The sequence below is a fragment of the Glycine soja genome, chromosome 20 (genome assembly GCF_004193775.1).
Source record: "Glycine soja cultivar W05 chromosome 20, ASM419377v2, whole genome shotgun sequence".
Lineage (NCBI taxonomy): Eukaryota > Viridiplantae > Streptophyta > Magnoliopsida > Fabales > Fabaceae > Glycine > Glycine soja.
Genome location: NC_041021.1, coordinates 37,493,488 through 37,505,844, shown reverse-complemented (window position 1 = coordinate 37,505,844; position 12,357 = coordinate 37,493,488). Strand labels below are relative to the sequence as shown.

At 34.8% G+C, this 12,357-nt stretch overlaps 2 protein-coding genes across 2 annotated transcripts; both read right to left on the bottom strand.

Moving 5' to 3' along the window:
• Positions 1 to 4,547: 4,547 nt before the first annotated feature.
• LOC114402371 (GEM-like protein 4) lies at positions 4,548 to 6,290 on the bottom strand. The gene is made up of 3 exons (XM_028364911.1): positions 5,940 to 6,290; positions 5,560 to 5,834; positions 4,548 to 5,217 (listed from the first exon to the last, which is right to left on the bottom strand). The coding sequence occupies exons 1-3, from the start codon at positions 6,073 to 6,075 to the stop codon at positions 5,044 to 5,046; spliced, it is 585 nt and encodes a 194-aa protein (XP_028220712.1). The 5' UTR covers positions 6,076 to 6,290; the 3' UTR covers positions 4,548 to 5,043.
• A 2,414-nt stretch (positions 6,291 to 8,704) lies between these two features.
• On the bottom strand, positions 8,705 to 10,387 carry LOC114402300 (GEM-like protein 4). Its single transcript, XM_028364817.1, has 3 exons — positions 10,122 to 10,387; positions 9,739 to 10,013; positions 8,705 to 9,474 (listed from the first exon to the last, which is right to left on the bottom strand). The coding sequence occupies exons 1-3, from the start codon at positions 10,261 to 10,263 to the stop codon at positions 9,301 to 9,303; spliced, it is 591 nt and encodes a 196-aa protein (XP_028220618.1). The 5' UTR covers positions 10,264 to 10,387; the 3' UTR covers positions 8,705 to 9,300.
• Between the last annotated feature and the right edge of the window lie 1,970 nt (positions 10,388 to 12,357).

Sequence of the window (12,357 nt, the reverse complement as noted above, 5' to 3'; positions counted from 1 at the left end):
TAATACAAATATCTGTAATTCTGTTTCCATTCATGCATGTAATAATTTTGCTTTAGCTTGTACAAGTTCTGTAAGTTGTAAAGATCCAAATATTTGACATTCTCGATTTGGCCATGTATATGATAAAGTACTCATATCTTTGACTAATAAAATTTCCTATAATGTGTCCAATGATTTTTAAATACTTCCTCTGGTCATATATGCCCTCTTGATAAATATCATAGATTGTCTTTTCCTTCTTCTAATCATATTTCTTAAAATCTATTCGATCTTATGCATTGTGATATATGGGGTCCTTATGCCAAAAGTACATATAATGACAAAAGATTTTTTCTCACTTTAGTTGATGATTGTAGTTGCCTCACTTGATTCTTTTTGTTGAAACACAAGTATGAAGCTGCAGATGCAATTAAACAGTTTTTTAAGATGATAAAAACACAGTTTGGTTCATCAATTAAGTGTATTAGATCTGATAATGCAACAAAGTTGGCACTCACACATTTCCTAGCTACAAAAGGCACTTTTCATTAGTTTTCTTGTGTGGAATGACCACATTAAAACTCATGGTTGAAAGAAAGCATCAACATTTGCTTAATGTGGCTCGAGCTTTGTATTTTCAATCTGAGGTTCCTATACAGTTTAGGGATAAGTGTGTTGCCCCTATTGCTTACTTGATTAATAGGGTTTCTTCTCCTTTACTCAACCACAAGTCTCCATATCAGGTACTATTTGGTTCTAGACTTGATTATGATTCCTTAAGGACTTTTGGTTGCTTAGCTTTTGCTGCTACTTTGCCTTCTACAAGGAATAAATTTTCACCAAAAGTTGTTCCTTCTATGTTTGTTGGTTATCCAAGAGGATATAAAGAATATAAGTTGTACAATATGGAAGCTAAGCAATTATATATCTAGAGATATGTTATCTTTCATGAGATCATTTTCCCATTTCATTCCAATGTTGTTGATCAAGAACTACCAAAATTTTGTAATGATTATGTTATTCCATTAGCTATTTTTAAGCATTATCCTTCAGTTCCTCACTTTAAAGATGTTCATCCAACAGTTGATGATTTTGTTATCAGCCTTGGAACAACTGCTCAGTCAGCAGAGGCTCAGTCAAATCCTATCCTTCTTCCTACCACTTCTTCTACTGTAGTTTTTGAGTCTATGCCACCGCAACAACTTCTTAGAAGGTCATCCAGAGAGCATAAAAGACCTGCTTACTTGTTTGATTTCATTTACTCTACATTCTCAACCATATCTAATACAACATTATTGTTCCATGGCTCAACTTAGCTCATCTTATCACAACTTCATCAATCAAATCTCCACTACTTATGAACCACAGTCTTATCATTAAGCAGTCCATCCCCTAAGTGGAGACAAGCGATGACTGAAGAAATTAAGGCATTAAAAGTAAATAACACTTGGTCTCTGGTCCTTTTACCTACTAACAAGCACTGTATTGATAGCAGATGGGTCTACAAGCTCAAATATAAACCTGATGGAACAATGGATAGATACAAAGCTCGATTAGTAGCTAAAGGCTACACACAACAAGCTGGAATAGATTTTTTAGACACCTTTTCACCTGTTGCCAAGCTTACCTCAGTGAGAGTGCTTCTAGCAAAAGCAACAACTAGGAATTGGTGTTTATAACAAATGGATGTTAACAATGCTTTCCTCAATGGGGATCTGTTTGAGGAAGTTTATATGGACTTGCCTCAAGGATACAAAACCATTGCTCCTGATCTTGTATGCAAACTCAATAAGTCCTTGTATGGCCTTAGACAAGCCTTAAGGCAATGGTTTTGCAAGTTTTCTTCTACCCTATTACAATAGGGTTTCATTCAATCAAAAAATGATTATTCTATTTTCACTTATGGCTTTGGATCCTTATTAGTAGTGCCTTTTAGATATGTTGATGACATTATACATGTTGGCCCAAAGTTCTTCATGTGTTGCTGAGGTCCAGATCAAGTTACAATCCGTGTTCAAGTTGAAGGTTTTAGGCTCTTTGAAATATTTCTTAGGCCTTGAAATTGCCAAAACTAGTAAAGGAATTTTACTTTCTTAGAGAAAGTACACACTATCATTGCTAGATGATACAAGATACCTTAGTCGTAAGCCAACACAACTACCTATGGATCCAAATATGAAATTGAACTTGACTAATGGTGATCCAATCCTTGATCCTTCTTTGTATAGGAGACTCATTTGTAGGCTCATGTACTTGACCATTTCGCGGCCTGACATTACTTTTGCAATACACAAGCTAAGTCAATACATGAAGGCCCCTTTGACAACTCACTTGGCTACGGTTTACCACTTGCTTCAATACCTCAAATCTACTCCAGGACATGGCCTTCTCTTTCTTGCTTAGAATTCCTTACACTTGTTGGCTTATGCTGATGCAAACTGGGGTAGTTACCTAGACACTCGCAAGTCTACAAATGGATTTTGTGCATTTCTTGGTGATGCACTAATTTCATGGAAGTCTATGAAGCAAGGTACTGTCTCAAAGTCCTCTACTGAATTTGAATATTGAGCATTATCATCAGTGGCTAGTGAAGTTGTATTTCTCAAGTGTTTGTTAGGACATTTTGAAGTTGATATTGGATCATCCATGCTATTTTGTGATAATGAATCAACAATCCATTTGGCTTCCAACCCTTCCCATCATGAGAGATCGAAACACATTGACATAGTTTGTCACTTTATTCGAGAACTTGTTCAGTCCAACATCTTCAAGTTGATTCATGTCAAGACTCAGCATCAAATAGCTAACATATTCACCAAGCGTCTTCCCGCTTCGTCTTTCACCAATTTCATTTGCAAGTTGGGAATCATAAACATTTATTCTCCAACTTGAGGGAGGATATTAGAAAATGTAAAAGTTAGTTGAATATTCTGTTATGTTAGTTAAAGTAGATAGCTTAAGCGTAAAGTTAGTTTGTTAGTTTGTCATTGTTTATAAGCATCACAAACCATACTTTATAATACAATTCCATCAATTCTATTCACTCTATCAATATATCAAATCTTCTGCATCACACGCAGTCATTATTACTCTCGGGGTCAAACTATATTACTTGAAGGTTTTGTATGTGGAAAAGCAAATTGCCAAATCATTCCTACATCATACCCATCCCCCACATATAAAGCTGACAGCAAAAGTTCCTTTTTTCATTTCTGAAAGGGAAAGCACCGTTACCATCGTCCATCGGAAAAGCATAACACACTTGACCTCACCTAAAAGGATTGTGGTTTCAAATTTAAAGAAGTGGTCAAATTTGCTCCACCTGTAATATATATATTGTTAGCATTAGGAATAGCTGTCTAACAATTAATCTCAATTTTTTGGGTACATGTACATATTCAATTCAAGTGAAACTTGTACATGTAGTCAAGTGGTATGAAAAAACTCAATCAGGTACCACGAGCTGTCAAGTGGGTACCAGCACATAGTCAGGTATAAAAAGTTATCAAATGATACATTTAAGACCCTTATCACCTACACCCATAAATTAGTTAATCTTGATACCCAATAAACCCTTTTCAGTATGGTCGTGGGGGGCTGTTCACAAAATCTTTTGAAATTTTCTGTTCACCGGACATAATGAATTTTTTTAATGCATTAAATGAATCTCATAGGACAGTCATTAATTAGCCTCAAAGATAAGTATCTATCCTGGTTTGGGTAAATTTAAAAGTTGAGAATTAATTATTATGCTATTTTACAAATCAAGGATAGGATTTTATTGTCTTAAAAAAGGACGAATGGTATAGTTTTAGAAAAATGAAAGAGATCACCATGCTGTATAGCAAGATATAGAGATAACAGTCATTATTGATGAGAGTCCTGAAACTTGAAATTTTCAAAGAGGAAAATAGAGAGAAGCGTGCTGGAAAAATTATCACGCAAAAAACAAGAGCTCAAAAATAAATTACATTTCTGAAATAATCAATGCAAAAATTAAAAAAACCATAAAACACAATATTGGACCATATTTGCATTCGGGAAAAAAAAAAATACATAATCTCATGAACACAGGCCCGTACTTTGATTAAGTTGACCACGAAAAATACTTTAAAGTAAGTGAAACCAATCGATATGGGACTTAAACCTTTTGTAATAATTGGAAGCTACGGTGCTTACTGCTTAGCATTTCTGTTTGTCATTCCAACGATTCCACAAAAGGAAAGTGGATTAAACATTGTGAAAGAAAGTCCAGCCGTTATATTGCCTCAATTCAGTCACAAAACAAGACCCTATATATCTGTATCATTTGGACAATCCAAACTTGTCCGTTTCAGATTCAATCTCACAGTTAGAGCAATCCTAATTGATAAGATGGATACAGTGACATCAATAACTTCAACCAAAAATCACTCAGCTATAATTAACTAACTGAAATAAGTAAAAAAATAAATTAATAGTGATTAACAAAATCGATTCACTCATTACAGTAGAAGTGTTCATTTATCAATGTATTCTATCAAACTTCCTGCAAATTAATTAAACTACTTAAGTAAAACTGACTCACATTTAAATAATTATACTTAAAATTTGACTAAAAAGTTAGATGTTATAAATACAAGCTGAATTAGAAATTCAGGTTCTGAAAACATTTACATAATGAATCAATGTGTAATTGAGCCTCAAACATGTACATTTGAGAAGCTTACAGTTTTCCTCCAACAGTAATATAATAGAGATAGTTTGGATTCTGCAACAAATGATGCACCAAATAGTGAACTCTTTCATTCACAACGAGATATGATGGCAGCCAAGTCTGCAACTCAACTGATATGATCCACATCCATTCGCTATTATCACAGGTCAAATGTGGTGCCCGGTAGGATGTATATATATACAATGAAGTGAAATATCCCTTTTATCAGAGACGATGAAGCTCAACGTCTTCATGAGAGCTGCCAAATTTTAGTTTTTTTTTTTTATCGTATTTTGGATCTTTGTGTTTGTCCTGACATCATGAATATTCAAGTTTGAATGGTGGATTTTGCTACTCGAGTAACTCAACTATGCTTGAGAAACCGCCTGCTCAAGATATTTGAAAGTTTTCTGATATTTTAAGACACCCATAAACCAGAAATCAAAGTTGTCCTCAGTGACAATCTCTATGTATTTCTGTGTTGGCTTCTGAACATTAGCACTTTGGTTCACACACTTAATCTTCTTTAGTGGAATGGTAACCTGCACAAGACCGTATATACCTTTTAACTTCAACAAATCTTGTATAAGGAGAAACTGAGAAATATGATGGGTAAAGATAAAGTTCTCAATGAATACTTATAGGAGAAGAAAACAGGAAGTAAAATGAATAATACTTGTACTCTAAGTTCAAACCAACTTATGCATTGCATTTTGAAGAAGTTAGATGGGAGAACTTCTAAAAATGTTGAGGTGCACAAGTTGTTTCGAACATATGGGAGAAGTTCGATTCATTTTACCTTCCTATTTTCTTTTCCTAACTATAAGTACTTGCCGAGAATTTTATCCAAATTTAACCTTTGTATATATTACTTCATGACTGACCTTATAACGAATCCTCAACATATGACCTTTCTGAGTAAAGACTTTCATTGATCTCTCACTGCAAAAGGCAACCTTGTCAGTGGAGATGAAGAGGAAACCTGCTAGAGGACCAGATGTGGTGGAAAGATAACATTGGGAAACTTTCAACAGCCTCTCCCCTTCTCCCATGCTAAAAAACTGCTTGAACACTTTTTCCACTCCACCCACTCGAAGAATGCGAGCCCCTAAACTTAGCTTTCTCTTAACAGTTTCAGATATGTTTGTCCCCAGTCTCACTGCAATTTCAGAGTAATATAAATAGAATTAGATCCATTCACCAAGCTAAACAATTTGAGGAACATATATATATATATATATATAAAGGAAAAAGAAAATTTTACTTTGCTTTGATGTTGTGGTTGAATATTGGCATTGAGTGGCAGGACCAGGTAAGTATCTGTTAACTGACTTTTGAAGCTGATCATATGTTGCTGAGATGACTGGAGTTCCAACAACTTGAAGAAGTGAAGTCTGCATGATTGATAATTAATAAGCTTTCTGTTTAATTGAAAGGATTAGCAGCAGCGGTGATAACAGGAATGGTCTGAAATTCTAGGTTGCTAAGGAAGTTATGCTAACTTGGGTTGATGAGTCCCTTGTATTGCAGAGAGGTATTTAAAGGGATGAGAACTAGGAAGTGGTATTTTTTTTTTATTTTATCCGCAGAAGTGAATCTTGACCCTTTGGTGGGATGACTCAACCTTAGATCATCAACCACGTTCATGGTTGATATAAAGGTACTGTCATGAAAATTTGACGGAAAGTTATTCAAGATAATATTTTGACGTCATGGATTGTTTGGCTGCTTTTAGAAAAAAGATGGTACAGAAATATTCAACTTTTTCAAAATTTAAAAATCCTTGAAGGGTTAGTTTAAGAGGCTTAGAGAAAGGGTTACATATCTTCGGGGGCAAGGTTCCAAGGTGATTGATCAAAGTAAAGAAATAAAAGCGTTGTTGCTGATAGCATATTGCCATTTGTCACAAACCATTTGAGAACTGCACTGTTTTTGAAACAGGTAAGGAAATTAAACCAGAAAAAAAATTGAATGATGAAATACACCGACTAGTTGCAATACTTTTCGGTTACACCTACTCACGTGAGGATGCATCAGCAAGGCTTTATGAGCTGGCATTTACTTTGATCTTTCTGATGCCAGACTTCTCCAAATTCTATTGTGATAAGGTAGAAAAATTAAAGAGATGGTGAAGTAAGAAGTCTATCTGATAGGTGAAGGAAAAGCTATTCTACTTCTACTCCTATCATTCTATAACTAAAAAGAGATAAAATAACAATTCTGATTGATTTCTTCATTGATTCCATTGATTGATGATACAATAAATTTATAACAAACACATTCAAACATAAATATAACAAACTCCTTCTAGAACCTACCTAAATGAGATATTATCTATTATTATTAAAAATTAAATACAGAATATATCAATACTAATAATGGTCCTAAGGATAGGAGATGGATCGTAACACGTACTATCCCTATGTGACTAGCAATATATTTAATATATGTGACCTATATTTGCAATTAACATACTGCTTAACATAAAATATCAGTTTTTGCATCCTCTAACACGGTTGAAGTTTGAATGAGAATCCTAAATTTATGAAAGTTCAATGCTAAAATATTGTTAAGACTTTATGAAAGTTCAAGTTCATGGGGTGTGTCAAGAGTAGGCATATTAGGCAAGTTGACAAGGCATGTGCCTACATGCTGATGTGGGAGACAACACAATCTCTTGCTTTTCTCAAGGGAAATTAAAGGGACCATTCCCTGAATGTAGATATATGCCTTTATCTTGTTTTCGAGTGATTGACTCATCATTTGAAGAAACTGATATCAGCAGCAACTAAAAGTCTAAGACCATATAGCATTCATGCTCTCTTGGGGTTTGAGACTAAACTAAAAACTCAGGCAGTTAAGGAAGCCATCGGTGCTTTTTGTTGGGTGAAACTATATCCCTAAAGTGAGGTTGCTGACAGGACTATGATGGTATATAAGGGATCATAATTAAGAGAAAGAAGGCAAAGCTATGGAAGGTGAAATTGTTGATGTGAGAAATTGAAAGTGGCCGCATGTTGGCTTTGAAAGTCATGTGCTGGGAGCAGTAGCGGAAGAGAAGAGTAAGTGTTGGACAGACATACTTCAAAGTTTTGTGGAAAAGCAAACTGCCATGTGGTCTCGTATGTAAAGCTGATATAGTAGAAGTTCCTTCTTCCAGCACTTTCTGTTTGAGTTTTGAAAGGGTCAATGTTGCTATGATACACTTGACCTTACTAGAGAGGAATTAATGTTGTGCTCTGAAATTTGAAGGGAATGACCAAATTTACTCCATTGAATATTTAAAATATATATTTTGTTGTTGTTGTTGCTTTTTTTTATGCTCAAGTGGGTACCTACAATTGGTTTACAGCTATAAGAAGTTATCAGTGATACCTTATCATCTAGCCATAAAGAAAACTTTTATACCCAACAAATTGCACAAAAAGCTGGATAATTGGTTATACTCCTGGATATACCACTTTTGTTTTGAGAAAATTTGATTCGCTAAAAGATGTATAAAAAAAGACTGTAGAATTGCCATATTTCTTGCGTGCAGTTATTGAAATATTCTGAAAAAGAAAAATGAACTATTAAATTATAAGATTAGGGATATTTTTTTCCCATAACATTTTGTTTTCTATTTATGGAGATAAAGTTGGGATACTAGCCAAGTGTTTTTATAAACTATACTATATGGTTGATAATTATGAAGAGCAAAATCGGATATATAAACACTTGAAAGTAAGTATAACCAAATGACGTGGGATTTGAACCATTTGTAATAGTCTCATACACACCACAGTTAGAAGATATTGTTACTATCGTTTCTGATTGTCATTCCACCAATTATACACAAGGAAAGGTGATGAACTTGTGATTGTCACTCCACCAAGTCCACGCGTTATATTGCCACAATTCAGTCACAAAACAAGACCCTATCTGAATCATTTAGACAATCCAAACATAATAGTTTTCTGATGCAGTCCCACAATTAGAGTAATCCTAATTTATAAGATGGATTCAGTGAGACCAACAACTTCCTGCGAATTAATTAAACTATTTACGTAAAACAGACTACTATTTAAATAATTATACACGATTTTGAATAAAAAGTTAGATGGTACAAATACAAACTGAATTACAAACTCAGATTCTGAAAACATTTACATTATAAGTCCACGTGCAATTGATCCTCAAAGTTGTACATTTGGGCAGCTAACATTATTGTTCCCTCTTTTTCTAATTCTAAGTATTTTTCCTTCAATCTTTTCTCCTACAATATTCTCCCTTCGTAGACCTCTAACATAAGCCTGTCCCTTCCTCAAAAGCACTCCTTAGCACTGCCAGCCGAGATCACAGAACACATATAGCTTGTGAACTCTTGCATTCACAAAGCAATTTTATGGCCAACTCTGGAACTCTTCTGATAAAAATCTCAACCATTCGTTACAATCACCGGTCAAATGTCGTGTCCAGAAGGATGGATATGTGCAATGAACTGAAATCCCTTTTATTTAGGACAAAGCCCAACATCTTCAATGATAGCATCCAAATTTTAGTCTGTTTTGGATAGTCCTTTGTATGTTTGTGTTTGTCATGACAACATAAATCTTTAAGTTTGAACGGTGGATTTTTCTACCCAGCTAAGCTTGAGAAAGTGCCTGCTCAAGATATTTGAAAGTTTTCTGATATTTTAACACACCCATAAACCAGAAATCAAAGTTGTCTTCTGTGACAATCTCTATGTACTTCTGTGTTGGCTTTTGAACATTTTGACTTTGGTTCACACACTTGATCTTGTTCAGTGGAATGACAACCTGCACATGACCATATATACTTCATAACTTCAACAAATCTTGGATAAAGAGAAACTGAGAAATATGAAGACAGGCTAGGATAAAGTTCTCCATGAACACTCAAAGGAGAAGAAAATAGGAAGTAAAAATGAATAAAACTTTTATAAGTTAAAATGATCTTATGCATTTCATCTTTGAAGAAGTTAGAAAAGAGAATTCCAAAAAAAGTTGAATTTAATGTGCGAGAGAAGTTTGATTTATTGTATATATTACTTAATGACTGACCTTATAACGGATCCTCAACATATGGCCTTTCCGAGTAAAGACTTTCATTGATCTCTCACTGCAGAAGGCAACCTTGTCAGTGGAGATGAAGAGGAAACCTGCCAGAGGACCGGATGTGGTGGACAGATAAGATTGGGAAACTTTCAACAGCCTCTCTCCTTCTTCAACATTGAAAAACTGCTTAAACACTTTTTCCACTCCACCCACTCGAAGAATGCGAGCCCCTAAGCTTAGCTTTCTTTTAACAGTTTCTGAAATATTTGTCCTTAGTCTCACTGCAATTTTAGAGTAGTATAAATAGAATTAGATCCATTCACCAAGCTAAACAATTTCAGTTATGTGTAACCAAGAAAAGAAAGTTAATAAGGAAAAGAAAATTTTACTTTGCTTTGATGTTGTGGTTGAATATTGACATTGAGTGGCAGGACCGGGTAAGTATCTGTTAACTGACTTTTGAGGCTGATCAAATGTTGCTGAGATGACATGAGTTCCAACAACTAGCTCATGAAGAAGTGAAGTCTGCATGATTGATGATTAATAAGGTTTTGGTTTAATTGAAAGGATTAGCAGCAGTGGTGATATAACAGGAATGGTCTGAAATACTAGGTTGCTAAGGAAGTTATGTTAACTTGGGTTGATGAGTCCCTTGTATTCCAAAGAGGTATTTAAAGGGATGAAAACTAGGAAGTGAATCTTGACCCTTTGGTGGGATGACTCAACGTTAGATCATCAACCATGACCATGATTGATATAAAGGTACTAGCTGCATGGCAACTTGAAGGAAAGTTATTCAAGATAATATTTTCATGTCATGGATTGTTTGCCCGCTTTTAGATAAAAATGTTACATAACCGATTCATGTCAACTTTTTTAAAATTTAAAAATCCTTGAAAGGTTAATTTTTAAGAGGCTCAGAGAAAGGTTAATATATCTTCAGGAGCAAGATTCCATGGTGATTGATTGAAGTAAGCAAGTAAAAGCATTGCTGCGGATAGCATATTCCCTTATTTAATTTTGGAAACAGGCAAGGAAATTAAACCCGAAAAAGTAAATGATGAAATACACCTATTAGTTGTAATGCTTTATATCAGCTTATGTGAGGATGCGTCACCAAGGCTTTATGAAGGCATTTAAACTTTCTGATGTCAGACTTCTCCGAATTAATTCTCTTTTGATAAGGTAGGAAAAAGTAAAGAAATTGTGAAGTTTATCCCATGTGACTATCTAATATATATGACCTATTCGCAACTAACAGGCTGCTTAACATAAAATATCATTTTTCGTTTTCTCTAACAGGGTTGAAGGTTGAATAAGGATACTAAATTTATGAAAATTCAATGCTAAAATATTGTTAAGATCACTTTATGAAAGTTCAAGTTGGAACTTGCATGGGGTGTGCCTACATGCTGATGTGGGAGACAACACAATCTCTTGCTTTTCTCAAGAGACCATTCCCTGAATATAGATACGCATTTATCTTGTTTTCGAGTGATTGACTCATCATTGAAGAAATTGATATCAGCAGCAACTAAAAAGTCTAAAATCACTGCATTCATGCTCTCGGGGTTTTTGAAACTCAACTAAAAACTCAGGCTGTCATTAACGAAGCCATCAGTGCTTTTTGTTGCGTCAAACTATATCATAAAGTGAGGTTGCTGACAGGGCTATGATGGTAAGGGATAATTAAGAGAAACAAGGCAAAAGCAAATTGCCATGTCATCTCATATGTAAAGCTGATATAGTAGAAGTTCCTTCTTCCCGAGCTTTCTGTTTGAGTAAGAGTCAATGCTACTGTTTCTATGACGCACACTTGACCTTACTAGAGAGTAACTATGTTTGTTCCTATCTCAAGTCCACGGGCATTGTTAGGGTTCCCATATCCAAGGTATTCACCTCGGTGGATTGAGAGGAGAGGGTGTTTATAAGCCATCCTTAGTGATGCCATATACGAGGTATTATCCACTTAGGTGTTCGGTTGATCATTACGATCTTGTTCTTGAAAATTTAATATATCTTCGGGAGCAAGATTCCATGGTGATTGAATTAAGTCAGCAGATATAAGCATTGTTGCTGATAGCATATTGCCATGTTATCACACAAACCATTGGAAAACTTCCTGTTTTGGAAGCGGGCAAGGAAATTAAACCCGAAAAAGTAAATGATGAAATACACCAATTAGTTGCAATATTTTTTATCTTCAGCTTAAAAAAAAAAACTGCGGCTGAACGTTGGCTATGAAAGTCATGCATGTTCAGGGAGCAGCAGTAGTGGAAGAGAAGAGTGTTGGAAATACTTCAAAGTTTTGTGGAAAAGCAAATTATCATGTCTCATGTAAAGCTGATGTATAGTAGAAGTTCCTTCTTCAGCCTTTCTGTTGGAGTTTTGAAAGGGTCAATGCTACTGTTGCTATGACATACTTGTCCTTACTGGAAAGGAATTAATGTCCTGCTTTGAAATTTGAAGGCAACGACAAAATTTATTCCATTGAAAATTTGAAATATTTAATTTTGTTAGTTGTTCCATTAGCTGATTATCAAGATATCACTGATACCTTATCATCTACTCATAAAGTTAACTTTCATATCCAAGAACTTGCACAGAAAGCTGAAGGATTTGCCA

Coding starts and splice junctions, on each gene's coding strand:
- LOC114402371 (XM_028364911.1), bottom strand. CDS start 6,075: ATGCAGACTTCACTTCTTCAAGTTGTTGGAACTCCAGTCATCTCAGCA. Junction 5,835..5,939: donor AACCACAACATCAAAGCAAA/GTAAAATTTTCT, acceptor CTGAAATTGCAG/TGAGACTGGGGACAAACATA. Junction 5,218..5,559: donor TGTTGAGGATTCGTTATAAG/GTCAGTCATGAA, acceptor GGTCTTGTGCAG/GTTACCATTCCACTAAAGAA.
- LOC114402300 (XM_028364817.1), bottom strand. CDS start 10,263: ATGCAGACTTCACTTCTTCATGAGCTAGTTGTTGGAACTCATGTCATC. Junction 10,014..10,121: donor AACCACAACATCAAAGCAAA/GTAAAATTTTCT, acceptor CTAAAATTGCAG/TGAGACTAAGGACAAATATT. Junction 9,475..9,738: donor TGTTGAGGATCCGTTATAAG/GTCAGTCATTAA, acceptor GGTCATGTGCAG/GTTGTCATTCCACTGAACAA.